At 62.4% G+C, this 21940-nt stretch overlaps 1 protein-coding gene across 1 annotated transcript in view; it reads right to left on the reverse strand.

Moving 5' to 3' along the window:
* The window catches only part of FIBCD1 (fibrinogen C domain containing 1), a 31312-nt gene extending 12234 nt beyond the window's left edge, over positions 1-19078 (reverse strand). Inside the window, exons 1-4 of the mRNA XM_026514362.2 lie at positions 19007-19078; positions 9458-9937; positions 5312-5471; positions 4799-4935 (exon numbers count right to left, since the gene is read on the reverse strand). Coding sequence (XP_026370147.1) covers positions 4799-4935; positions 5312-5471; positions 9458-9937; positions 19007-19078 — 849 coding nt within the window. The remainder of the gene's footprint in view (positions 1-4798; positions 4936-5311; positions 5472-9457; positions 9938-19006) is intronic.
* Positions 19079-21940: the final 2862 nt, after the last annotated feature.

The following is a 21940-nucleotide window of genomic DNA, read 5'->3' on the forward strand; positions in this document are numbered from 1 at the left end:
ACGGTCCTTCCTTCCTGCCTTCCCTCCTCCTCTTCTGGGGCAGGGGTGGGGGCTGAGTGCCTGTGTCAAGGTTAGGAGTGGCCTTGACAATCAGCATGACCCTGTGTGGCCTGGGTCGCTGTGGGCTTTGGGGAGTGTGGAGAGAAGGCTTGGGTTCCGTCAAGGCCAATGGCCCCATGCCACACCTGCCTCTGTGGCCTCCCCGCCCCAAGGAGCCACATGTGGCCTCTCTCCCTCCCAGCAGTCCCTACTCTCCACAGCCACAATTCAGGGCCCACAGAATTCACACTCCCTGAGCTACTCTCCCACAACCGCCGTGCCCTTGGCTCCAAGTCTCTGGGTCACTCCTCACCTGGGAAAATCCTGAGGGCGGCAGGAGCCCAATCGGCCCTCAGGAACAAAGCCTGCCTTCTAATGTGCCCGCACAACCGCACCCGACCCAGCCCCTGGCGGCCTCCCTCCTCTCGTCCTGGCCCCTCACGCTCCCTGCACCAGCAGAGCAGAGCCCACGCTGTCCCAGGCCAAGCGCTGCCACGTCCCCGCGGACCTCTGCATGCCTGGAATGCTGTTCTCACCTCGTCCCCCAGCGCTTGGACTTCCCTGTCCAGAAGCTTCCATTGGCTACCCCAGGGTGGGTTAGGGGCTCTCCTCTGGGCTCCCCTACCTCCCCAGCCCTACAGCCTTCACACAAGTCAACTAATTTGCCAGCTCCCCACCAGGCCAGCCGCTTGCGGGTGGGTCCCCTGGCCTGGGTTGGAGCTCAGGTGTTGGATAATTAAGGGCCACGGTGTGACGGCCAGCTCCACAGACACGGGTGAGGCTGGGCCTCAGGAGGTCTGCGCGCTGCCCCAGGCGGGCTGCTTGGACACGTCTCTTCCTTCTCTGAGGGGGCTCTGCGGGGCTCCAGGGGTGGGAGGCATGCCGGGCGGGGCACTGGTATAGAAGCTGCCGAGCTCCCTCCAGGTGGCCAGGGCCACTGAGCCCCGTCCTTGGCCGGTCTGGTCTCGCCAGGAAGCAGGCTCGGGCTGCGGCGTCCGGCCCCAGATGCCCTGTCCACCAGGGAGAGCCACCCGGTGTCGGCACTCGAGGCCTGGCAGCTCAGACACGGAGCCTAATGAGGATGGATGGTACCAGGGTTCAGAGAGGCGGCGGCGGGCTCCTTCCCAAACAACAATTGAGTTTCCGAGAGATTCCGTGTGGCAGGGAGGTGATCCTGACAGATGCCCAGAGGTATCTGGGCAAAGATTGCTTTTGACGGAAGACCAAATGGATATTAACGTTTATCGGCCTCGCAAGCACTTCTCAGCCAAGAGCGGCCTTCCTTCCGCGGCCCCTGATCCAGGTGTCTGAGCAGGAGGGCTGGGAGGTGTGGGGGGGCTGCTGGCGTGCCTCATCGACTCCCCTGTAATGGCCCCTGAAGCCCCGGCCCTGGGTTATTACCCGCCTCCCGGCCCGAATCCTGATGGACTTCCCGGGAGATAGGCTCCAAGTGGGAGACGCAGAGCCCGGGCCGGTGCCTTGGTCTTTCATGAAGCCTGTCCTAACCCTTAACTCTGATTTCTGGGCTTTGGCTGCTACGTTGGCGCGGTTCTGCCTGCTGAGGGGTTTCCAGAGGCAAATGCCATAACTCAGATGTTCTGAGTTAGGAAAACAAAAGAGCTTTTAGCCCCAAGACGCGGATCCGGTACATTTAATGCTCTCCTCTGGAGCTTGAAGAGTTTGCGGGTCTGTCTGTCCCTGGGTCTTTGGGGATTCTCAGCTGCTTTCACGTCGGCTCTGCCCTCTGAATGCACTCGCCTTCCTCCCCCCACCCCACCTGCCTCACTCGAGCCTCCCCGTCTTGCCCCCTGCTCGAGGAAGTCTCACCCCCTGCTCGAGGAATGCCACCACTTTCAAAGCCGATGCGGGCTGCCCACACCTCCATGTCCCACCATGCCTTCCCCGGGAGACGCCTCCCTCTCCCCCAGCCTGGCCGTCAGCACACCAAAATCGCACCACGCTCCTTGGTGAGACATGGAGGAGAAATGCCAGCCTCTCCTCATGCCCCAAGTGTCAAGGGCAGAGACCTGGGGGCCTGCCCGGGCACCCCTGGAAAACAGCTGATCCCATAGCCTGCTTCAGGCCCCCATAACTGTCCCCTGGATGACGGCGGACGCCCTCTTGGCAATGAGTTCAGTAAGAGGTGGGGTCACACACATCCTGGTCATGCTGGGTGGCCAGGGCCTTGCATAGGGTGTGGCCCATTGTCCTAAATAGTGATCGGGCCACTGCCGGGCCTGTGCTGAATGCCCCACGAGCGTTCAGCGGAAGCCTTGGTCAGCCTGGCTGTCCTTCCTCATTTTCTGAGATCTGGGGACGGTCGTAGGCCTGTGGCCCAGGCCCCACCAATCAGAAGAGCCACTGGCTCAACGGCTGGGGAAGCAAAGAGGCAGGGACACAACGGATCTCTTTCAAGGAAATGGCAGACTGCACCCCAGGCCCACACCCATCTTGGGGGTGTCCGTGCCCAGGTGTAGCTGTGCCCAGAGGGTTCCACGCCAGCAGCCCTGGGGCACTGGAGTTCCCGCCATGTCACCCCTGGCCAGGACTGGGGGGCTCCTTTCCTGGCGGCATGGCCCTGAGCTGGTTTCTCCAGCCTCCCTGTCTCCCTCCGGACTTTTCCTTTTCTGCTTCAATCGGCAATTTTCTGCGGCTTGCAGTTAAGATCTCTCAATGAGGCAAGTGGGTAACCCCATTTTACAGCTGAGGAAACTGAGACTCAGAGAACTTCAGTCATTTCCTCAAGATCACAGCAGGACTGGGAGCCACCCCCACGTCCGTCTGCAGATGCTGGAGCCCAAGCGCCCCGCCGCTCTGGAAAAGGCTCGATCTCAGGCCTGTCCGCGGCGTGAGCGCGTGAGCGAACGGCCTCCTCCTCTACTCTCTCCCTGCTCTGCTCCAGGACGCACGGTCAGGTGACAGCTCCGGAAGCACACTTCTTATGCCCTCCGCCTCTCTCCAGCACCGTCAGTAGCTCCCCAGTGCCTGCCCCAGCTCCGCAGCCTGGGATACCGACGCTAGTCTCAGCTCTTCACACGCCACCCACCCCAGTTGATTCTGTTCCCCGAAGAGGCCGAGTGCTTCTGCATCCCAGGCCCTTGTTAGGGTTGCTCCCTCTTTCTCGAACACCTACTCTTTCCTTCCCACTTACTGCTCTCACCCACTTATCTGAAAAGCCCCCCTTCTCCAGGAAGCTCGTACAGAGCCTCCCCTACCTCCGCTTACCGTGGCTTCCTCCACCCCAAATCCTCCCAGACTCCAAGTTCTCTGGGAGGACTGAGACAGGGACTTCCCAGTCTCTGTGCCTCCCCAGCACACAGTAGGTGCTCAAAATTGCCATTTTTGAAATTAAATGTGAAACTAAGGAACCCTTAAAGAGTCTGTTTTACAAGCCCTGCTTTCCATTGTCACTGGGCATCCCAACCACGGCCAACTTGGGGAGGCTGAGCAGCTTTCAGGGTAGCAGGCAGATGTCCAAGGACAGTGGTATAGGTTGTTCACTGCTCTAGGGCACCTGGCCCACATCTATTCTCCTTGCCAAGCCCAGTGCCCCAGGGGGCCAAAGGGAAGGACATGCATTTTTAATTTACATGAAGTCACCCAATGGCCAGTTACAGCCCCGTTGAAGCCCAGCCCCCAAGGCTGAGCTTCAGGAGAGGGTTGGAAGGCCACTGACTTGAGGGGGGAGGGACACCAAGCTCACTTCCTACCCCAGCTCTAGAATGGGGGTCAGCAAACCACAGCCCACAGGACGACTCTTGCCTGCTGCCTCTTTTTAAATGGCTTGCGAGCCAAGAATGGTTGGACCATTTTTAAATGGTTTTTAAAAAGCTAAAGAAAAATATTTTAAAATATCTTTTGAATATTTGAAGAACGCACGAGCATTTTATGAAACTCACATTTCAGGGTCCACATGTGTCACTGAGATGCCGCCAGGCCCGTGCATTTCCGTTCTGCCTGTGGCCCCGGCGCCCGCACGAAGGCAGAGTCCAGAAGTTGCCCCAGAGCCTGTGGCAGGCGGACACACCCCGCTCTAGAAGGGGCCTCTCTGCTGCTGGATCTGGAGACTCGCCGGGGAATCAAGCCAGGCGCCTCTCCCCACTGCCCCACCCCCTTCTCCTGGCTCCAGGGAGATTTCAGGGCCACCTGTGGCCACCCCACCCCGCCCTCCAATAGCCTTGGGGACATTTCATCAGCCCCTACTTCCCACCCAGGCAGAACGTCACTGCAGCTCCTTGCTGGGAAGCCACTGGGTCTCTGCTCCCTGCAGGTGCCGTCTCCCCCCCTTTCCGCCTATGATCTCTTGCACACATGCCATATATTGGAGACCTTGAAAGACAGCGTCTACACACACTGGCCCTTGAGCTCACAACAGCAAGAGGTTCCTGGTGCAGTGTTCCATGCCACAACCCACCCCAACTTGCCCAGTGCTCCCGGGGAGCCACTGTGTTCCCAGAGGCTCAAGGCTCGGGCAGGAGGTGGCTCTACGGGCAGGAGACGGGGTCTAACATCTGCTCCCACGGGGGCCGGAGGGTCAGCCCACGGCCTCGGCTTGCCCTGGGCCGATTTCTGGGGGTGAGGAGTTCTTGGGTGAGATGAGGGGCAGGTGTGCGGGGGCCAGAGGCAGGCCTGGCCAGGGGCAGAAGGCTGGGTGAGAGGCTGGCACCGGCCTCACGTGCGCTGCCTCCTGGGTCAGCCCGGCCTGCCTGGGCGTCTGCGGGGCCCCGAGGAAGCTGGCCGCGCCGCCCCGGAGACTCACCGTCCAGCCGCCGCCGTCTGTGCGCATGTCGCAGTAGACTTGGAAGCCGGCGGGGTAGTGTGTGGGGAAGACCGAGTAAATGCCATCTTCCTGCTGTCCGCTCAGGAGCACGTCCAGACAGTCTCGTGGCGGAGCGCCTGAGTCAGGGCATGCTGTCAGGGCTGCACCTGGCTCCTGTGTCCCCACCCATCCCCCTCTGTCCCTGGGTCTCCCTGGCTCGTCTGGCCACCCTGCAGTGTCACATGGGCTCCAGGGCACCAGCCTTGGGGGCAGACCCTGGGTGAGTGAGCACCCTCTCTGAGCCTTGCTTTCCTCATCTGGAAAATGGGCACAACGGGCCAGGAGATGGCTCGACAGAAGGGTGCGGGGAGGGTGCTCAGTGCCTCCCGGCAGCAGGAAGTCCTCAGCAAACAGCAGCAGTGTGTCCTCATCAGAGGGGTGGGCGAAGGGCGATGGGGGTACACAGCTGGGCACCCAGGTCACCCAAGAAAGGCAGCCCCCCACCCCACTCACCGTTGGTGCAGCCCCGGGGCCGCAATCCCCTGGCAGGTGCCCTCTGCAGATCGGCTTTGACGTGGGGCCGGCCAACGCCCCGGTCCCTCTGCAGGGCATCTAATACGTCACCGACCGAGTTCACCAGGTGAGCCATGTGGCCTTGACTCTCGGAGAGAAGCTGCGGGGCACAGGGGTGAGTGGAAGGGGCAGGGGCTCCGGCCAGCCAGCACCTGCCAGCACCCGCCAGCACGGGCCCTCCCCTCCTGCCCTGCTCGGGCCCTGATCCAAGGAGCTAAGGTGTCTGTGGATTCAGAGGATGGGGGCTTGGGTGGGAGGGCGGACAGAGGCTTCAGCAGAGACCTGTGCCCTGCTTCACCCCAGGCCCCGTCCTCATCCATCTCTGTGCCTCAGCCCAGGTGAGGGGACAACTCACCCACTTACCAGGTACACGTCAGGGGGTAAGTGACGTAACCAAGCCTGGAAGCCGGGCTGCCAGGGCCTCCCTGCCGCAATTGCCATGGGGACCAGTGACAACATGTGGGAGGGACCCAGCACAGGGTAGGACCCCAGCAGGGCACACAGGACTTGGCCCACCTCGTTACTCGAATTCGTAAGGTATCTTGCAGATTACAAAACACCCTCACCCAAAGGAGTCTCTCCTGATGCCCAGCAAGGCCTCGAAGGCAGGGGTGACAGTTCTGCATGCAAACGGGGGGCCCTGGGATACTCCTCCCACCCCACCCAGCCCCCCTCCAAACTCTACATTCATGAGTCATGGCTCCGATGTCCACCACCTCACCTCACCCCCACGGCATTGCCAGGAGGGAGGGCTTGGCTTGCTGCCTCCTTGGTACAAATGGGGAAACTGAGGCCCAGAAGGAGAGGTCCCTGATCCAGAACGACCTGGAGCCGCTTCCCTGGGGTTGACTGGCAGGAAAGGAACCAAGGCTGCGTCATTGTGCAGGGTGGGGGCAGGGCAAGCGGGGGGCATTGGTCTGGACCCAGGCTCTGGTGTCGATTCTGGGTTTTGACTCAGCCCCTCCTCCATTCACTGGGCAAGTGACCCTGGAACAGGCACTGAACCACCTTTGTGAACCAGAGTAAGGGCACCTGTCTTTCTGGGGTGGGTGTGTGGTTCACGAGAGCAGGTGTTTGGGGCCCAAGGGCTCAGCTCGCGTTCTGTGTCATTTCCGCCACTCGGCCATCCTTCTCAAGATCTGGGTCTGGAGGTTTGTAGCTGGGCCAGTGCCACACTGACCCCCTCTCCCCCTCCCCTCGGGGCCCTCTGGGCTGTGCCTGCTGCCTGAAGGGTCTGGGGTCTGTCACCTCCCCCACCCTGGGCTCTAGGAGGCTGCAGGACCACGAGGAGGGGAGGCAGGGTCGCGGGCGGACTACAGCCAGCCAGCCAGAAAATGCACGTGGAACCTGCTGGGTCTTCACACACTGAACCTGTCACTTGACGCATAATAGCTTGTTGGAGGAAGGAAAATAGAAATATACAGTGCCGGCAGTTTACAAAATACGGTTCTCGGCTTGTCCAGAAGCAAGGGCCCGCAAGAGCTTTCAGTTTCCCTGTCAGCTTCTCCTCTGCAGGGAGGGCTGAGGCCCGAGGGGGAAGGGCACGGAGGTGGGCAGGGAGGACCCTGGGGCAAGGCAGCTGATCCCTCCCTGGGCTTTCACAGTAGGGTCCTGGAGACAGACCGTGTCGGGGGGAGCCCCGTGGATCAGGCACACAGGCAGCCCCCCCACGGCGGGGGGTAGGGGGGCAAGGGGCAGGGGGCCACCTGCAGGGGTGGGGGGCGGGCGGCAGAGATCACCAGGCTCGTTGGCTAAGTCTCCAGGGTACTGCCCATCCTTCTGCGACGAGCAGACACACTTGAGAAACTCAGGCACAGCCCGCTCTTGCTGGCGGGCAGGGAAGACCTCAGTTTAAACCGGCAAATGATTAAAGTTGAAAATGTACATATAAACATGCTCCGAATTAATAGGGAGAGTCAGTCCCTGCTCGCTGAGCTGCACAGATGCGTTAAAGAGGACCTGGCAGCTTCTAGAGGCAGTGAAGTCAAAGTTGCTTCTGGCCCTGCTTAGTCGTGTTTCGAAGCTTCCAGGGGGCACTCCGCCACTGTGAGCCTCCGTCTGCCCCTCTGTAGAATGGGGCAATGAGCTCCACCTCCCGGGGCCGCTATGTTACAAAGCGCCCCAGTGTTTGCTATCATTACTCCCGCAAAAGAGATTTTCGGGGGTGGCTCCCCACTGGCCGAAACGTTAGTGTACAGATGATTTTATTTCCATAATAATAAGAGAAATGCTCCCCTCCCGAGTGTCAGAGGGAGCTCCCACACCCTCGTGGGTATGCCCTGCGCTATCCCGCTATCCCCCGTTTTTAGGTGAGGACACTCAGCCCAAGGAGGGCAACTGACGTGCCCAAGTCCCACAGCTGCTGCTGCTTGCGGGAGCCTGGTCTAGATCCCGGCACCGCCGTCCCGAACCCCGAAGGCAGAACCGCTCAGCTCTGTGGCTCCCGGGCCAGCAGGCCGTAGACGTTTCCGCCCCCGAGAGCCGCCCTGAGGCCTGTTTACCCCCGGGAACCGGGGGGTGTGCGATGAGGTTCAGAGAGGTGCCTTTGAGCAAAAGCAGCTCTGGCCCTTCTGACAGAGGGTGCCTGTGGGCAGTGCTTTGGGAAACCCAGGTCTGGGCTGATCGCCTGGGGGTCTGGGAAGCTTGGAGGAGCCAGGAGACACAGCGCCATAGCTCTGCAAGACACATGGTCTCTAAAATCACCCTGAGTCTGCGGGAAACGAGGCAAATTTAACATTCTTTTGAGAAGTAAATATATCAGGTGAGCCAAGGCACTACCGGGCCCCCCCAAAAGCTATTAGTCTTGTAGGAACAGCTCTAGGTCTCTGCGTAGGTGGGTGGGTGGGAGACCCTGAGGCCTCTCCCCGCGATTCCCCACCCCTGCCCTGACGGCCTGGCTAACCACGGGCTGAACCACGTGGAGAGCAAGGTGGGGGGCACACGTCACCCAGAAAATCTGGAGGTCTCTCGAAGCCCTGCTGATGGAGGGGGCAGCTGAACACCCCACCCTGGGAGGGGGAAGCGCCTTCCCATCAGTCACCCAGACAGGATGACGAGGGCTATAATTTCTCCAGCTGCAGCCTTCAGAGGAGGGAAAAGACCCATTGCTCATGAGCTGCTGGGTGACCGAGTGCCTGGTCATCCCCGGTGTCCGGAAGGGGCTGGGACCAATGGCAGGGTGGGGCTCACCTCCTAGTCCCTAAGGACCTGAGTCATAAGGGTGTTGGGGTACAAAGCCAGAGGGTGGGCAGGGCGCTAGGAGGCCAGATGCCAGAGGCCACTGTACCCTGGACAAATCATTGTCCCTTTCTGGGCCTCAGTTTTTTCTTCTGGAAAATGGTGGAAAACCAACAAGATGACCCTAAATCCCTGATCCGATGTGGGGTGGGAATCGGGTGGGGGTGGGGGGCTGGGAGGAGTTCTCACGGATGCTCCAGCAGTGGTCAACGTTGGAAACTCTTACCCCAGATCTACCAGGTGCTTGCTAGGACCTGCCTTGGCTCAGGGGAAAGGAGGGGACCGGGGGAGATGGGGCAGAAGTGGTGAGGAGAGGCTAAGGGTCTGATTGGGCTCTCTCAGCTGGTCCCTCCTTCCCCAGAAAGCTGGGAGCATCGAATGGCAGAGAACAGGGAGAGAGAGCTGGGGAGGGCGTACAGCTCTCTCTGGCCATGTGGCACAGCTGGGGAGAGGGCCCACCACTGACCCACCGCATGACCTTGAACCTCAAGTCACTACTGATGGAGGTCAGGTCTTGCCTCACCTGTACTGACACACCTGGGAAGCCCCTTGAGCCCTGGACTCGACCTGACGATGGGATGCCACGGGGTGCTCCACAAATACCCAGGGTCCCCAGGGTCCCCAGGATAGTGGGTAGGAAATGCTGCCACTAGCTCTGTCGCCTTGGATGAGACACTCACTTCTCTGAGGCTCACTGGCTCGACGGCGGATGGCAACAGCGACATCCCCTGGTCCTGGGGCCCTTGGGGATTAAGGGAAGCCGTGGACCTCAGGCGGCTAGCACAGGGCCGGACACGTCGGCAGCCACCCCCCACCACCAAGACCCCAGATGCAGACCCAGCCCCTTACCTGGATGAGGCGGCCCTGCTCGCTCTGCAGGGCGCTGAGCCCTTGGCCCAGCGCGCCGAGGCCCTTCCGCAGCCCGGCGCACTCCGCCTGCAGCTCCGAGGCCCGGGCCAGCAGCCGGGGCAGCTGGTCGGCCAGCGTGTCCAGCAGCTCCCGCTCCTGCTCGCCTGCCAGCCTCGGCTTGGCCCGGTGCTCGGCCAGGGCCTGCAGCACGGAGGCCTGGGCGCCCTCCAGGCGGGCGAAGCCGTCGGCGAGGTCGGGGCAGCGCGGGTCAATGAGGATGCTGAGGCGCGAGCTGTCGGCCCTCTCCACGGTGACCAGGGCGCTGTTGGCCCCTGCCGGCCCGGTGCTGACGACGGGCGGGGGCGCTGTGCCGGGCACGTGGGCGTGGTTCAGGAAGAGCACGGCGCCGGTGACAGCCACAGCCAGCAGCACCGCCAGGGAGAGCAGCACCGTGCACAGCACGTAGCCGCAGCTGGGCCACTGCGGGCCGGCCCCGCGCACACAGACACACAGAGGGACAGACAGACAGGAGAGAGAAGGGGCGGTGTCAGGGGAGGAGCTGGGCTTCCAGCCCTGCCCAGGGAGGGGGGCCAGGCAGCCTCAGGACGGGGCCTCTGGCCTTTGCGAGGTCTGGGCAAGACACAGAGGGCCCCTTTCTTGGGGACAGGGGCAAGGGAGTCATACAGAGAGACAGAAATGAGAGACAGAAGCCCAGAGGGGAGACAGAGCTCAGGACCAATGATACAGCAAGACCGAGTGAGTGAGAGATGCAGGCAGCCAGAGATGGAGAGGATGAAAGGAGAAACTGAGGCAGAAAGGTGGGGAGACCTTGGGAGAGAGAGGCGCCCTCCCCTCCCTTCGCTGCCCCCTCCCTGTTCCTTGTGGCCTGCAGAGGGCAGGTACACCTCCTCCATGCAGCCCTCCTGGGTGGGTCAGGGCTGCAGGTGAAGGCTCCCACACTGCCATTTCTAGGGGTGGGAGGGAGACCTTGGGTGAGGGACCTCACCTCGCCGAGCCTTGGAGTCCTCACCTGTAAAATGGAGGCAATAATGACGCGCCCTGCCCCGCACGAGGGTGCCTGCCGTGCAGACTCAGGAAGAGAGAGCTGTAACGGTGACAGCAACCATGCTAAGAATTGTCACACTGTCACAGAGGAATGAGCGCCCGTCACTAAGGGTCCCTTTCTACCTGGAGCCCCCACAGCCCAAGTCCTGAAGCCTGGGCAGGCCCGCGAGGCTGCCACGCATGAGTCCCCGGGGCGCAGGGGGGCCGCCGAGCACCTCCTCTCCTCTTTCCTCCCCTCTCCGCAGAACAGGCTAACGGGCAGAGCCCCACTGGGCACCCTGGAGAAAGGGACCTCCCTCCCTTGAAGGCGGCGAGGGCTGGGGCCACCGGGCAGCAGTGCCCCCCCCCCCCCAAGCAAGAAAAGTCTGGGGAGGTAAAAACAGTTCAGGATCCCACGGGGGTGGGGGAGCTACAGGCTAGAAACCAGAGGGGGCAGCTTGTCGTTCAAGGAGGGGCCGTGATGCAGGAGCGCCCCTGGGCTCGCTGTACCCAATCACTCACAGCCCCAAGGGACCCTGCAGAGCGGCCACGGAGCGTGTGACACGTGGGGGATGTGAGGCCCAGGAGAGCCCAGGGCTTGCCCGGAGTCGCACAGCAGATGAGACGTGAGCTCAGACCCCTGCCTCCTCTCAGGGCCAGGTCCCTTCTCCGGCTGGCTTTCCCCCACATTTCCAACTTTCGGAACTGGAGACGCGTGTGCAGGGGGTCAGTATAGAACGCACTTGGAGCCGTGCCCGGCGCATTGCACGCGGGCAGTAAATATTAGCAGCTTTTATTACCTCGTGATCAACGCACACAGAGCATCGGGAGGCGTTCGGTTCCTTGTTTTCCACCCGAAGGGTTACTTCTGTATGTCACCGATGCTGGGATGTACCTTTTCATTTTTCCACGTTTTAACGTCTCCTGGGGGGAGGGGGCTCCTACAGCTGTGACTGACCCTTTCTCTCTCAGCGATACATAAAATAGCCAACCGTCTTACACAATGCGTCTTACTACGGGAAAGTACAACCGAGCAAACAGCTTGTTTTGCATAAACTCAAATTCTCCAAGGAAGTCCTGCATCTCCTACTTGGCCCCAGAGGAAGACGGGGTCGGGCTGGGGTGCAGGTGGACAAGAAGACCCCTCAGGAAGGGTGCCGTGTCGTTGGCGTTGGCGAGATGAGGGAATTCCTTAGCCGGCCCCTGCAGTGATGGTGCCCCCCAGGACTCAGCGCTCCGCCCCTCCTCTCTCCATACCTTCCCCAAGCGGCCCATCCAGCCCAGGCTCCGCACATCTAGAGCGCTTACTCCTGCCAGACCTGGACGCATCAGCTCCCTCACATCCGCTCTGCCTAGGCCGCTCCCTTAGCCTGAGGTGTCTGCTGCCGCTGCTCCTCTTCCTCATTCCCTCCCTTCCTTCAGGGCCCCGCTAGACGCCACCTCTTCCAGGAAGCCTTCCTAGACTGCTTCCCCAGCCCTCCCCACCCCAACCTAGTTTTGGAGAGGCTCCTCCTCCACGTTCCCATGGCTCTTGCTCCCCCCAAGGGGGCACTCATCAAGCCAGACAGTCATCACCTCTGACTTCATTCACGTACTTGCTAAAAACATCCATTCAACGTTCACTGGGCGCCCCCATGAGCCAGGCTCCAGGCCAAGTCCCTGAGGAGGGAGTGGCAGGTGTCCTAGCCCTGCCCTGGGGGAGCTCACGTCCCATGCACTGTGATTCTTAGCCCATGCGGGGCGTGGATCTGGAAACCGGGCACACAAGGAAGACTAAGCTGGCACATCCCGGGCCCAGAAGACGTACCCTGGACCACGGGAGACCCCGAGGGCAGGGCCTGCTCGCCTGGCGCAGAGCAGCCGCTCGTTGGATGGATGGGAGGAAGAGCAGACGGACCAGGTCATTTCTCGGTGCCTGTGCTCGCATGGGGAGGAGGTGAAGGCCCCGCCACGGACTGTGCGTGGTAGGGCAGAGGCTCACGCCCTCCACGCTGAGCCCTGGACCCCAAGGCAAGGCCACCTCTAACCCCGTGCCACCTCTGATGGCCTCGCACAGAATGAAGGCAGCCTCCAGGCTGCCCCAATTCCCCAGTTTCCTGCAGGTCAGAAGCTTCCAGAAGGGTGGGCACCACGTTATAGCCGCCATTCCTTGAACACATGCCCTGTTCCCGCCCCTGAAACCTCCAAACGACCCCCTGCTCTGCTTGGATCCATGGGGCAAATGGGAAAGCTGAAGCTCAGAGAGCAAAAGACCCCTTCCCAAGGTCTCACGGGAGGCACGCGGGAGGGCCGGCAATCGATCCCAGGGCCCGTGGCCGGAATCACACCCTCGGTGTCAAGGCTGCTTGCTTCCCACAATGTTCTTCCCTCTGTCTGGGGTGTGACTGGGGTTTGCGAGACAAAGCCCTGTGTCAGCAAGTAAGTCCCTGCCAGGCCCCTCCCGGAGCCCATCGGGTGACACCTTGCCCCGAGCAGCTCCGAGCGCCGTCTTCCAACCGAAGAACATTAAGGTCCCCAGCCGGCAAGGCACGGCGGCCAGCCACGTCCCCCAGTGTCTCCGGGACCCTCGCCCTCTCGCGCACCTGCTTCCACCCAAGCCCCTGGTCCCTGGAGGGAAGGCAGAGGCTGGAGAAAGCTGCAGGGGGTCCCCTGAGGGGCAGGGGGATGACGCAGTTGGAGCTGAGACAGTCCACTCAGCAGAGCAGAATTAGTCTTCTGAGATCACCTTAAACATGAAGTACTGTTCGCTTTTATAGGTTGCTGTTTACGTGTCTCGCAAAGGAATCTGCCCCAGATAATGGGGGGGGGGGCTCTGGGCCGTGGGGCCTGAGCTTATTCACGAGCCTTCGGCCGTGGTGGGGCCGGCCACGCACCCCAGGGGCTGCAGGAGGCCGCCAAGGCATGCGGGGCAAGGAGCGGGGACCCCAGGAAGCCATCCCCGGCAGTGGCCATGAGAGGAGCCAGGAGCCCCGGGTTCGAGGGCCACTCTGCCACCGACTGCTTGCGTGAGCCCCCAGCTGGAGGGACGCAGCTGCCTCCCCTGCGTAACCCCCCAGTGCCGGACCCCGGTCGGTGGCTTCTCAGGCCGCCCGGCCAAGGGGAGGACAAGATGGGCTCGTGCCAGGGGAGGCAGGAGGTAGGGAGCCCCAAAGGTGCCTCAGTGGAGGGGTGGCGTCTTTCCCAGATGCCTCCTCTGTGTCCCCAGCCTCAGGGGTGGCCCTGGGGTCCGGCGGAGGACAGGAGTGCCCAGGAGGAAGGGACGCGCCACATCGATGCCCTGCTAGCCCCACACTAGCCCGCCCCATCTTCTTCCTTGTCTACTAGGGGAGCCAGGCGGCGGTAGCCCCGGGGTGGACCGAGACTCTACTCCTTGGAAGGAGAAAGTGTCCCTCTAGGGGGGGCCAGGCAAGGTCAGATCCAGATATAAACACGAGCAGCTCCGAGCCCATCTCTTAGGAGCACCCCAGCCGGAGGTAGGGTGGCCGTCCATCCTGACCGAACCTCCTAGGGCAGCTGTGGATTGGGAAACGGGGGTGGGGGCGGTGGGAGGGGTGCGGGCAGGGCTGGCAGGGAGGGGCTGTCAGGCTCAGAGCAGGGGGGGGGTGGCCCAGAGCCCCTGGGGGAGTCCTTCCTCCTCACCTCCCGCCAGGACCCCACATCTTTCCCCACTGCTGGCAAACAGCTCCTACCTGGCTAAGTAGAGGCCCTGGCTCTGGCAGGACTGGGGGTGGGGGTCCCAGAGATCCCCTAAAGTGAGGGGCTGGTTGTTCGGCTCAGAATTCTGGGGTCCCAAAGACTTGGGAAAGGGGGCCTACTAGCTTGTTCTATGGGCTCTGAGGAAGAACCCCTGTCCTGCCAGGGCCTCCTTAAGGCACCCCATGCTGAGGGGCGGCTGAAGCCTCCGGCCACCTGGAAGGTCCTGGGGGAGGGGCTGAAGGGCACAAAGGGACAAGGCCTGGAGAGCTGCCCCAGTACCCCCCTCCTGGGGGCTCCAAGCTCCCCGAGCTCTGCCACTCCTCAGGAAGCACTCAGCTCGGGCCCACTGGGGGGGGGGTGTCTCCATGTTTCCTGTGAGGGTCTTGTTCCCCCCCACCCCAGCTCCTGGCCTCCTGGATGGCCTCCCGGATGGCCTCCCAGCCCGCCGACACCAAACCAGGTTCTGTCCGCCCCTAACCCGAGCCCCCCGGAGAGTCCCACGAGGGGATGGCACCAACTTCACCACTGCCCCTCCAGGGCTGGTGCCTCCCTGCGCGCCCCCCTTCCCCCCACCGACACCCGGCCAGCCATCTGGCTCTGTCCTTGTGCCCCCAGGCCTGCCCTGGTCCAAGTCCCCTCGTCTGCCTCGAAATCACTATGACCATCTCCCCACCGGCCTCCCGGCCACATCCCAGCCCTGACAACTCACTCCCCACACAGCAGCAAAGGACCCCTCCCGAAGGCCGAGACCCCTCGAGCTACGGAGGCCTCCTGCCCTCCAGAGCAGGTCCCTCGGGGCCCCTCAGCTTAGGGAACCTGCAGGCTCTGCCCCCACCCCTGCCCTGCTCTTTCCACCTGCCTGGCTCCTTTCCTGTCCCCTAACACACCTTGGTCTCCCTCCAGGACAGATCTGGCAAATGCTGTCCAGCTTAAACATCACCTCCTCCGGGAAGCCGTCTCCTCCCCGCTCCCACCCGCCTTCGGTCACAGCCACCCCGCGAGACTGGGTGGTGAGCTCGGTGCCGCAGGGCCAGGCCAGGAGGAGGGCAAGGAAAAGTGACAGAAGGGAGTCCTTGGCTTGTCGTCCCTGTGGGCCTCTTCTTCCCTCCTTCTCTCCATCCCCCACCTAACCCGGCGACCTCCACCCAAACCCTAGGGAACGAGAGGACAGATGCTTTTCTTTATAGCGCCCTGTAGTAATACCTCACTTGTGGGTTTCTCTGTCCCTGTCATGAGACGCTAAGCTTCCCGAGGCACAGTCCCCCAGCTGTATATCCCAGCTGAGGTCGGGACTCGAAAAAATAGTCACTGAGCGAATGCAATGCAGCGGGGTTTAGGTTAGACATCAGGAAGAACTTCCCAATGAGGATTTAGTTTTCCTTCCACAATGTTTTTAGAAGCTTTGAAAGGACCAAGAGACGCTGCCTGGGATTGCCAAGGTTGACCTCCCTGTGGGGTGGCGTGACTCAAGGACTGCTCAGAAGCGAGCCCCCACCCAGGAGGAGCCCGTTACAGGGTGACTTCCTGCCCCACACTCCGGGAGAGAAGAACCGTGTCTATTTCTAGATCCTTTCATCTGAGCGACTCCAAACTGGCAAATATTCCACCATCATCTCCTGCCCCAAGGGTATGAGAGCCCCTTCGTTCTGCAGGGGAAGAAGGGACATTCTAACCAAGGCAGGAACTTGTCCAAGGTCAGCCAGCGAAGGAGGAGCTGAGGGGGGACGGGCCCAGGGCGGAGTGGCCTGAGGCGGTCCCCAGCAACAGCAACGCCGCCCAGACACTTGGTCCGCAGCGGGGGCGGTGAGCACCCCGGGAACCACGCAGCCCGAGCACCGGGGCGCTCCCCCTGGGATTACATCCTGCGGCTGAGCAGACTGACCGAGGGAGGGCCGGCCGCTGCTCTTGCCTTCATCTGCCTGCCGAGGCTCTCCTGCTACCTGGGAGGACCGGGCTCCAGGTCCCGGCTCTGGCTCCCTTACCCTCAGTTTCCTCCTCTGTCAAATGGGTTGATCATCCCTGCTGCCAACCTCCCAGTGTGTTGTGGCCAAGAAAGGAGAGGTGCGGAGAGATGAGCCTGGCTGCTGCTCTGAGTGTGGGATGGGGAACTCCTCTCCCGGAGGAGGCGCCCCACTAAGGAGCCTCAGCCAGGCCCTTCTGGCGGGAGCTGGGTGGTCACATCACTCTCCCTGGCGGGCACAGGCAACAGCAGAGCACGGACAGCCTGCAAAAGGGAACAGGCCACGGGGAGAACCACCGTCCTCACAGGTGGGCAGTGCTTCGCAGTTTGCAAAACACACCAGGATTTCACTTGACCCTCCGAGGCGCCCGTGTGAAGCCAGGAGGAAGCAGGGATCGCTGTTCTCATTTTGCAGGTGGTAAAGCCCCAACCCAGAGAGGGGGAGTACCCTCCCCAGAGTCACACAGCATGTCAATGGCCGAGACAAAACTAGGAACAAGGGAGGAGAGGAGGCCAGACCTGAGGGAGGAAGTCGAGAGGGACCCAGGGCAGCAAGGCTCTCTCTTGCGACAGTGAGCACAGGAAAGGCCCTGCCTCTTACTGAAGCTTCCAACGAGCCTGGAGCTGGCACAGGCTCTCTACATGCCAGGTCACCAAAGGAGTGGGAAGGGGAGGTGGTGTTTGATATTGGCCCCGGACACCTGGGGCCACAAGCCCTCAGCTGCCTCTGATGCCAAGGGGGCAGACAGCTGGGCTCGGGCTGGTGGCAGCTGGAATATGTGTCCCCAGGCAGCAGGAGAGGGAGGCCCTGAAGCCACATTTCAAACAGATCCCCCCGAAGCCACCTCCCCTTGAGACCTAGCTGCACTTGCTGGCTCCACCCACAGCGCCTGGCTGAGGCTTCATGCAGTTCAATTCAGCCAGTATCCCGAAGCTCCCACCCTGAGCGGCATGGAAGGGCAGGAGCCTGAGCCCAGGAGGAGAACTAGAGACGGGGGCCCAGAAGGAGCATGGGTCCAAAGGGAGCTCCTGATAGTGGAGGGACCTGGGACAGGTGGACAAGGCAGTGAGAAAAAGGCAGCTGAGCAGCACAGGCTAAATGCTACCGGGACTTTGAGGCACAGCCCCAGAACATCAGGGGAGGCTTCCTGGAGGAGGTGGCATCTGGATAGGTTTTGAAGTACATGTAGGATTTCCCTGAGCAAAAGCAAAAGCGTGTGTGTGTGTGTGTGTGTGTGGTGTGTGTGTGTGTGTTTGGAGATCTTGGTGGCAACAAGATGACATTGCAAAGGTCTGTAAATGGGCAGCCTAGTGGGGGACTGGGGTTTGGCAAATGACAAGCAGTCAGTCCTGGTAAGGGGGCTAGTGGGAAAGGAGAATGGGTCAGGCTGGGGATAGCCTTGACCAAATCTAGGAGGTGAGACTGCTCTGGCTAAGACGGTAAAAAGTCAGATCTTAGCAGGAGAGGATTTTTTTATCTGGGATTGGCTTGGGTGTTGACCTGACAGAAACAAAGGAACAGACCGCTTGGGAGGTAACGGGAGCCGCTGGGGTCAGACCTGGGTTCGAATCCGTACTCTCCTGCTAACACGCTGGGTGACCTGAGCACATGCCTCAACCTCTCTGAGCCACATTACCCTGCGATGTGGGGATGAACATCCGTGCCTAGTCCCCAGGCTTCTGCAGGAAATGAGGCTGTGCAGATGGTAGGGAAGGAGCTTTGCAAACTGTAGAGGACTCGCCCCCCACACCACGCCCCTGTCCCTCCAGACAGAACGAGCAAGTTGTAGCCCTGGCGAGTGAGGGGCCATCAAGTCTCGTCCCTGCCGCCCCCTCCTGCCACTGCAAACTCAAACGGCTCTTTCCCCAATGACATCTGTCTGGGAGAAATTTGAAATTTAAAACGGGCAGCCCCATTATTTCCTCTCCTTGGCGAGCCGGCCTCCTCATCTTGCCTGCCTGCCCCAGTCTCTTGGCAGCCCGGCCTGGGGCAGCCCCAGGGCTGTCCCTCCACTCAGCTTCGCATCTCCAGCCCCCTCTCTGGCCGGCCCTGGAGCTCTGCCCTCACCGCCCCCCTTTCCAGTGCACAGCCCTGGGTACCCTCCAAGCCTGTCCCCTCCATGGCCCCAGAAGAGGCAGCAGGAAGGGTGGAATGAACAGACCTGGCACCACCGACCCAGGTTCAAATCTCAGCAGAGCCTCATGGCCTCGGGCAGGAGCAACCCTCTCTGAGCCCCGCTTTTCTTGTCTTAAAGCTGGAGAATCATGATACCCAGGCTTCTCACATGAGACAAAAATTTATTGATCCTTTACTGGAAGAGTGGGGGCCCTGTTTCAAGTGTGAGGATTTAGAGGAGATCCAGGGGATCCGCACCCTGGTCCAGAAGCTCAGGTTACCATGCCAGGCACCCGGCACAGGGTGGTGCCCAGGGTGGATACTTAGCAAGTGATTAAGATGCCCATTGTAGAGGTGAGGAAGCACTCAGCGAGGGGTGTGGTTTGCGTGGTCGCACAGTTTACTAAAGGGCTGGTCACCCTGTGAACTAGAGGTCCCCTACTCCCTCTGCTCACGCCGGCACCAGGAGACTGCTGGAGGCGCAAGGGGGCCCTCTGCCACAGTGCCCGGCTCCTGCAGGGGTGCTGCCCCCCACCGCACCCCGAACCCCAAGTTCAAGCCTCTTCCGTTGGAGGAGGAGAGGAGGGCGCCGCCTCGCCCCAGGCCTCCCGAGCCTCGCGGGGTGCACCCCAAACTCCAGCCTCGCGCTGAGCGCCCACCCCGCCGGCCGGAGCGGCCACCACCTCGCCAACCGCGCGGGCCCCATGTCCCCACGCCCCGGGCCCGCGTGTACCTGCGGCTTGTCACGCGGCCGGTCCTCAAGTTGGGAAGCGCCGCCCATGGTCTTCCACCGGTCGTTGACCATCTTCCGGCAGGACTGGCGGGGGCGCCCGGCGAGGCGCGCCGCTGCGGAGCGCAAAGACGCCGAGGTGGGCGCGGGCTCGGGCGCGGGGCGCGTTCTGCCCGCCAGATCCCCTCCTCGGTGCCCCGCGCCGGGTGACCCCGGCCAGCGGGCGGGCGTGTCCGGGGATGGGCGGGTGAGGACGGGGTGCGCGGGTGTGCGCGGGTGTAGCGGGAGCGGGAGCGCGAGAGCAGCCCGCCCGCCCGCCGCTCGCGCTGTGCGCCGTCCCCGCTCCCCGCTCCCGCGCCTCCCCCTGCGCGCTCCTCTCCCTCCTCCCTCCTTGCTTCTCAATCTCCGTGTCTTTTTTGTCTCGGACTCTCTTTGCCTTTTATCGCTCCCCCCGGCCTCCCTCCCTCTCTCTCTCTTTCTCTCTCTCACACACACACATACACGCAGACACACACACAGACACACACCGCGGCCAACGATAGTTCAACTCCACCTCCGAAAAGGCCCAGATAAACGGGCAGAACCCGCCCCAGGCTCCCGGGGCCAGCCGGGAGGGCGGCAAACCGCCGCAGGCAGCCCGCCTCCTGCCGGCTCCCGGAGGGGCCAGGGAAACCCGGGCGGCGCCTCCTCACAACTTCGTCCCCGGCCGGACCCGTGCCAACTCACCGTGCGCGGGGGGCGCGGCGCCGGGCGGGCCCTGGGGGCGCCCCTGCCGGGCCGTCGGGCGTCTCGCGGGAGCGGCGCCGCGCTCCTCCCGCTCCCTCGGGGCTCAGGGCTCACCCCGAGACCGGGGCGGGGCAGGGGATGGGGGCCGGCCGGAGTGCGCCCCCTGTGGGTCTCCGAGGTCTCGCTCCGGACCCCGGGGCAGTGCGTCCCGTCCGGGAGTCACCAGCCGCTGGGACCTTCTCCTCCCGATCCCGACCAGCGAGGCTGGCCCTGGGGGCGCCCTGGCCACAGTCAGCGACCCTCGATCCTGGCGCTCGCGGGCCAACAGCTGGCCCGACGCCTCCCTGCGCAGGCGGCTCGGGGGCCGAAGGGGGTCCCCGCCGCCGCGACAGCCGCGAGCGCCGCGGTCCCAAGTACGAGCCGCTCCGCGCTCTGCCCGCGCTCGCCGCCGACCGCCCGCGTTCCCCAGGCGCGCCCCGCACCGTCTCAGCCCCCGCCTCCTCCTCTGCCCGGGAGAGGAGGGATCTGTGCCGGAAGGGGGCTTCTTAGTCGCCCCCTCCCACCAGCAGCACTTTTAAAAGCATTTAATCCGCCCGGCGCGGCCTTCGGAGGTAATTGAGAAAGTCCTTAATCTGCGCCGTTAACGAGCTGCTATTGTGGCTTCTGACCGGGAGGCGCCCACACGGCCCGACGCCGCATTCTCGGCGGGCCGCCCCCTCTCCAGGCCGCCGCAGGAGCCGGGACGACGGCCCCTCCCCCGCCCCTTTCTTCGATCCCTTCTGCTCCCCCCAGCTTCAGAATAGACACCCCCATTTCCCGCCCCCCGCTTCTCCCCAAAGCTGTTTTCCGGCTCCCGGGGAGCCTTGGCCCGCCACGCTGTTCCCTGGCACCGTCTTCGTCTCTTCCCCACCGGCTGCCAGTCTGTCGCCCCATCTTCGTCCCTCTCCCGGCCCCTCTCCAAGCCCCACACAGACAATGCAGGCTGTCCGGGGGTGGGGGCCACGCCCAGCCTGCGAGGTCGCTGCGCCCGAGCTGGGAAGGCCGGGGACCCCATGCCCCATGCCATCTGAGCGACTGTCACTCACCCACCAGCAGCTGGGTTCACAACACGCCAGCTGTTTGTCCCCAGCCTCCTCTTCCTTTCAGGGCTGCCGGCTGCCCCCCCTGCAGCCCCACCCTGTTTGCACCCCACAGGGGGTTGCCTAGGTTGCTGGAGAGGATCCTACAGCCCTGGCTGGGAGGCAGGGGACCTGCATGGAGTTCAGGCTCTTTCCCAATGGCACCCTTCCCCTGGGGCCCCTTTCCTGTGGGTTCAAGGGATGGGCAGGTGACCTGGGGGAATGCCATCTGGCTTGGGCTGAGGGGTGTGGTGGAAAGCACAGAGCCCCGGCTGTGGGGCCTGGGGCAAGCTACTGCTCCTCTCTGAGCCTCAGTTTCCCCATGTGTACCAACAGGTTAACAGCACCTTCTTTGGAAGAGCTCTTGGAAGTTCTAAAAGAGGGTGCATTGAAGCACTCGAGCAGATTTCCAGCTTTCCTGCTATGACCTTGGGCAGATTTCCTGTCCTCTCTAGCCTCAGTTTCCTCATTGAAGAAGTCAGGACCTCCCCCTTTTTGATGGGGAGTTGCGAAGTTTATAGTCATGTGGCTGAGACTGCAAGTCTGTGATTCCAATTTGGGGAGAGGATGTAAACTCCAGACGTGTCTCTGTACAGACAAAAGATCAGCCTGGGGCGGAACCCTGAACTGAGAATCTGAGGGTGGGGTGGTGCTGAGGGTGGTGAACAGAGGTTCAGGGCACGTGCTCTGAGTGGGCAGGGAAAGCATCCTGAAGAAGCAGGGGCGTGAGCCGGGCCTGGAAGGCGGGATGTCTGGTTGCTGGGGAAGAAGGCGTTATGGCAAAGGCAGGGCATGGAGAGTGACAGACAGTGGGTTGTGCAGGCAGGTGCAAGCGGGAGGATGCTGGCTGGAGGATCTGCTCCCAGGCCAGCGTAAGGACAGCTGGACAGGTAAGCGGGGGCCACCTAGCGGCTTCTCCCGGCACTGCTTGCTGCAGGTTGTCTCACCTGCTGGGGCAGACCCCTCACTTTCCAGCCCTTGACGGGGTGCAGTGAGTACCTGTGTCAAGGACGATCTTCACCTGTCACTTCCTTGGCACCCCAAGAGAAGAATCAGCCCTGGTGCGGCTCTGGCATTTGCTCAGTGATTTACA

This window comes from Ursus arctos, unplaced genomic scaffold (assembly GCF_023065955.2).
Source record: "Ursus arctos isolate Adak ecotype North America unplaced genomic scaffold, UrsArc2.0 scaffold_18, whole genome shotgun sequence".
NCBI lineage: Eukaryota > Metazoa > Chordata > Mammalia > Carnivora > Ursidae > Ursus > Ursus arctos.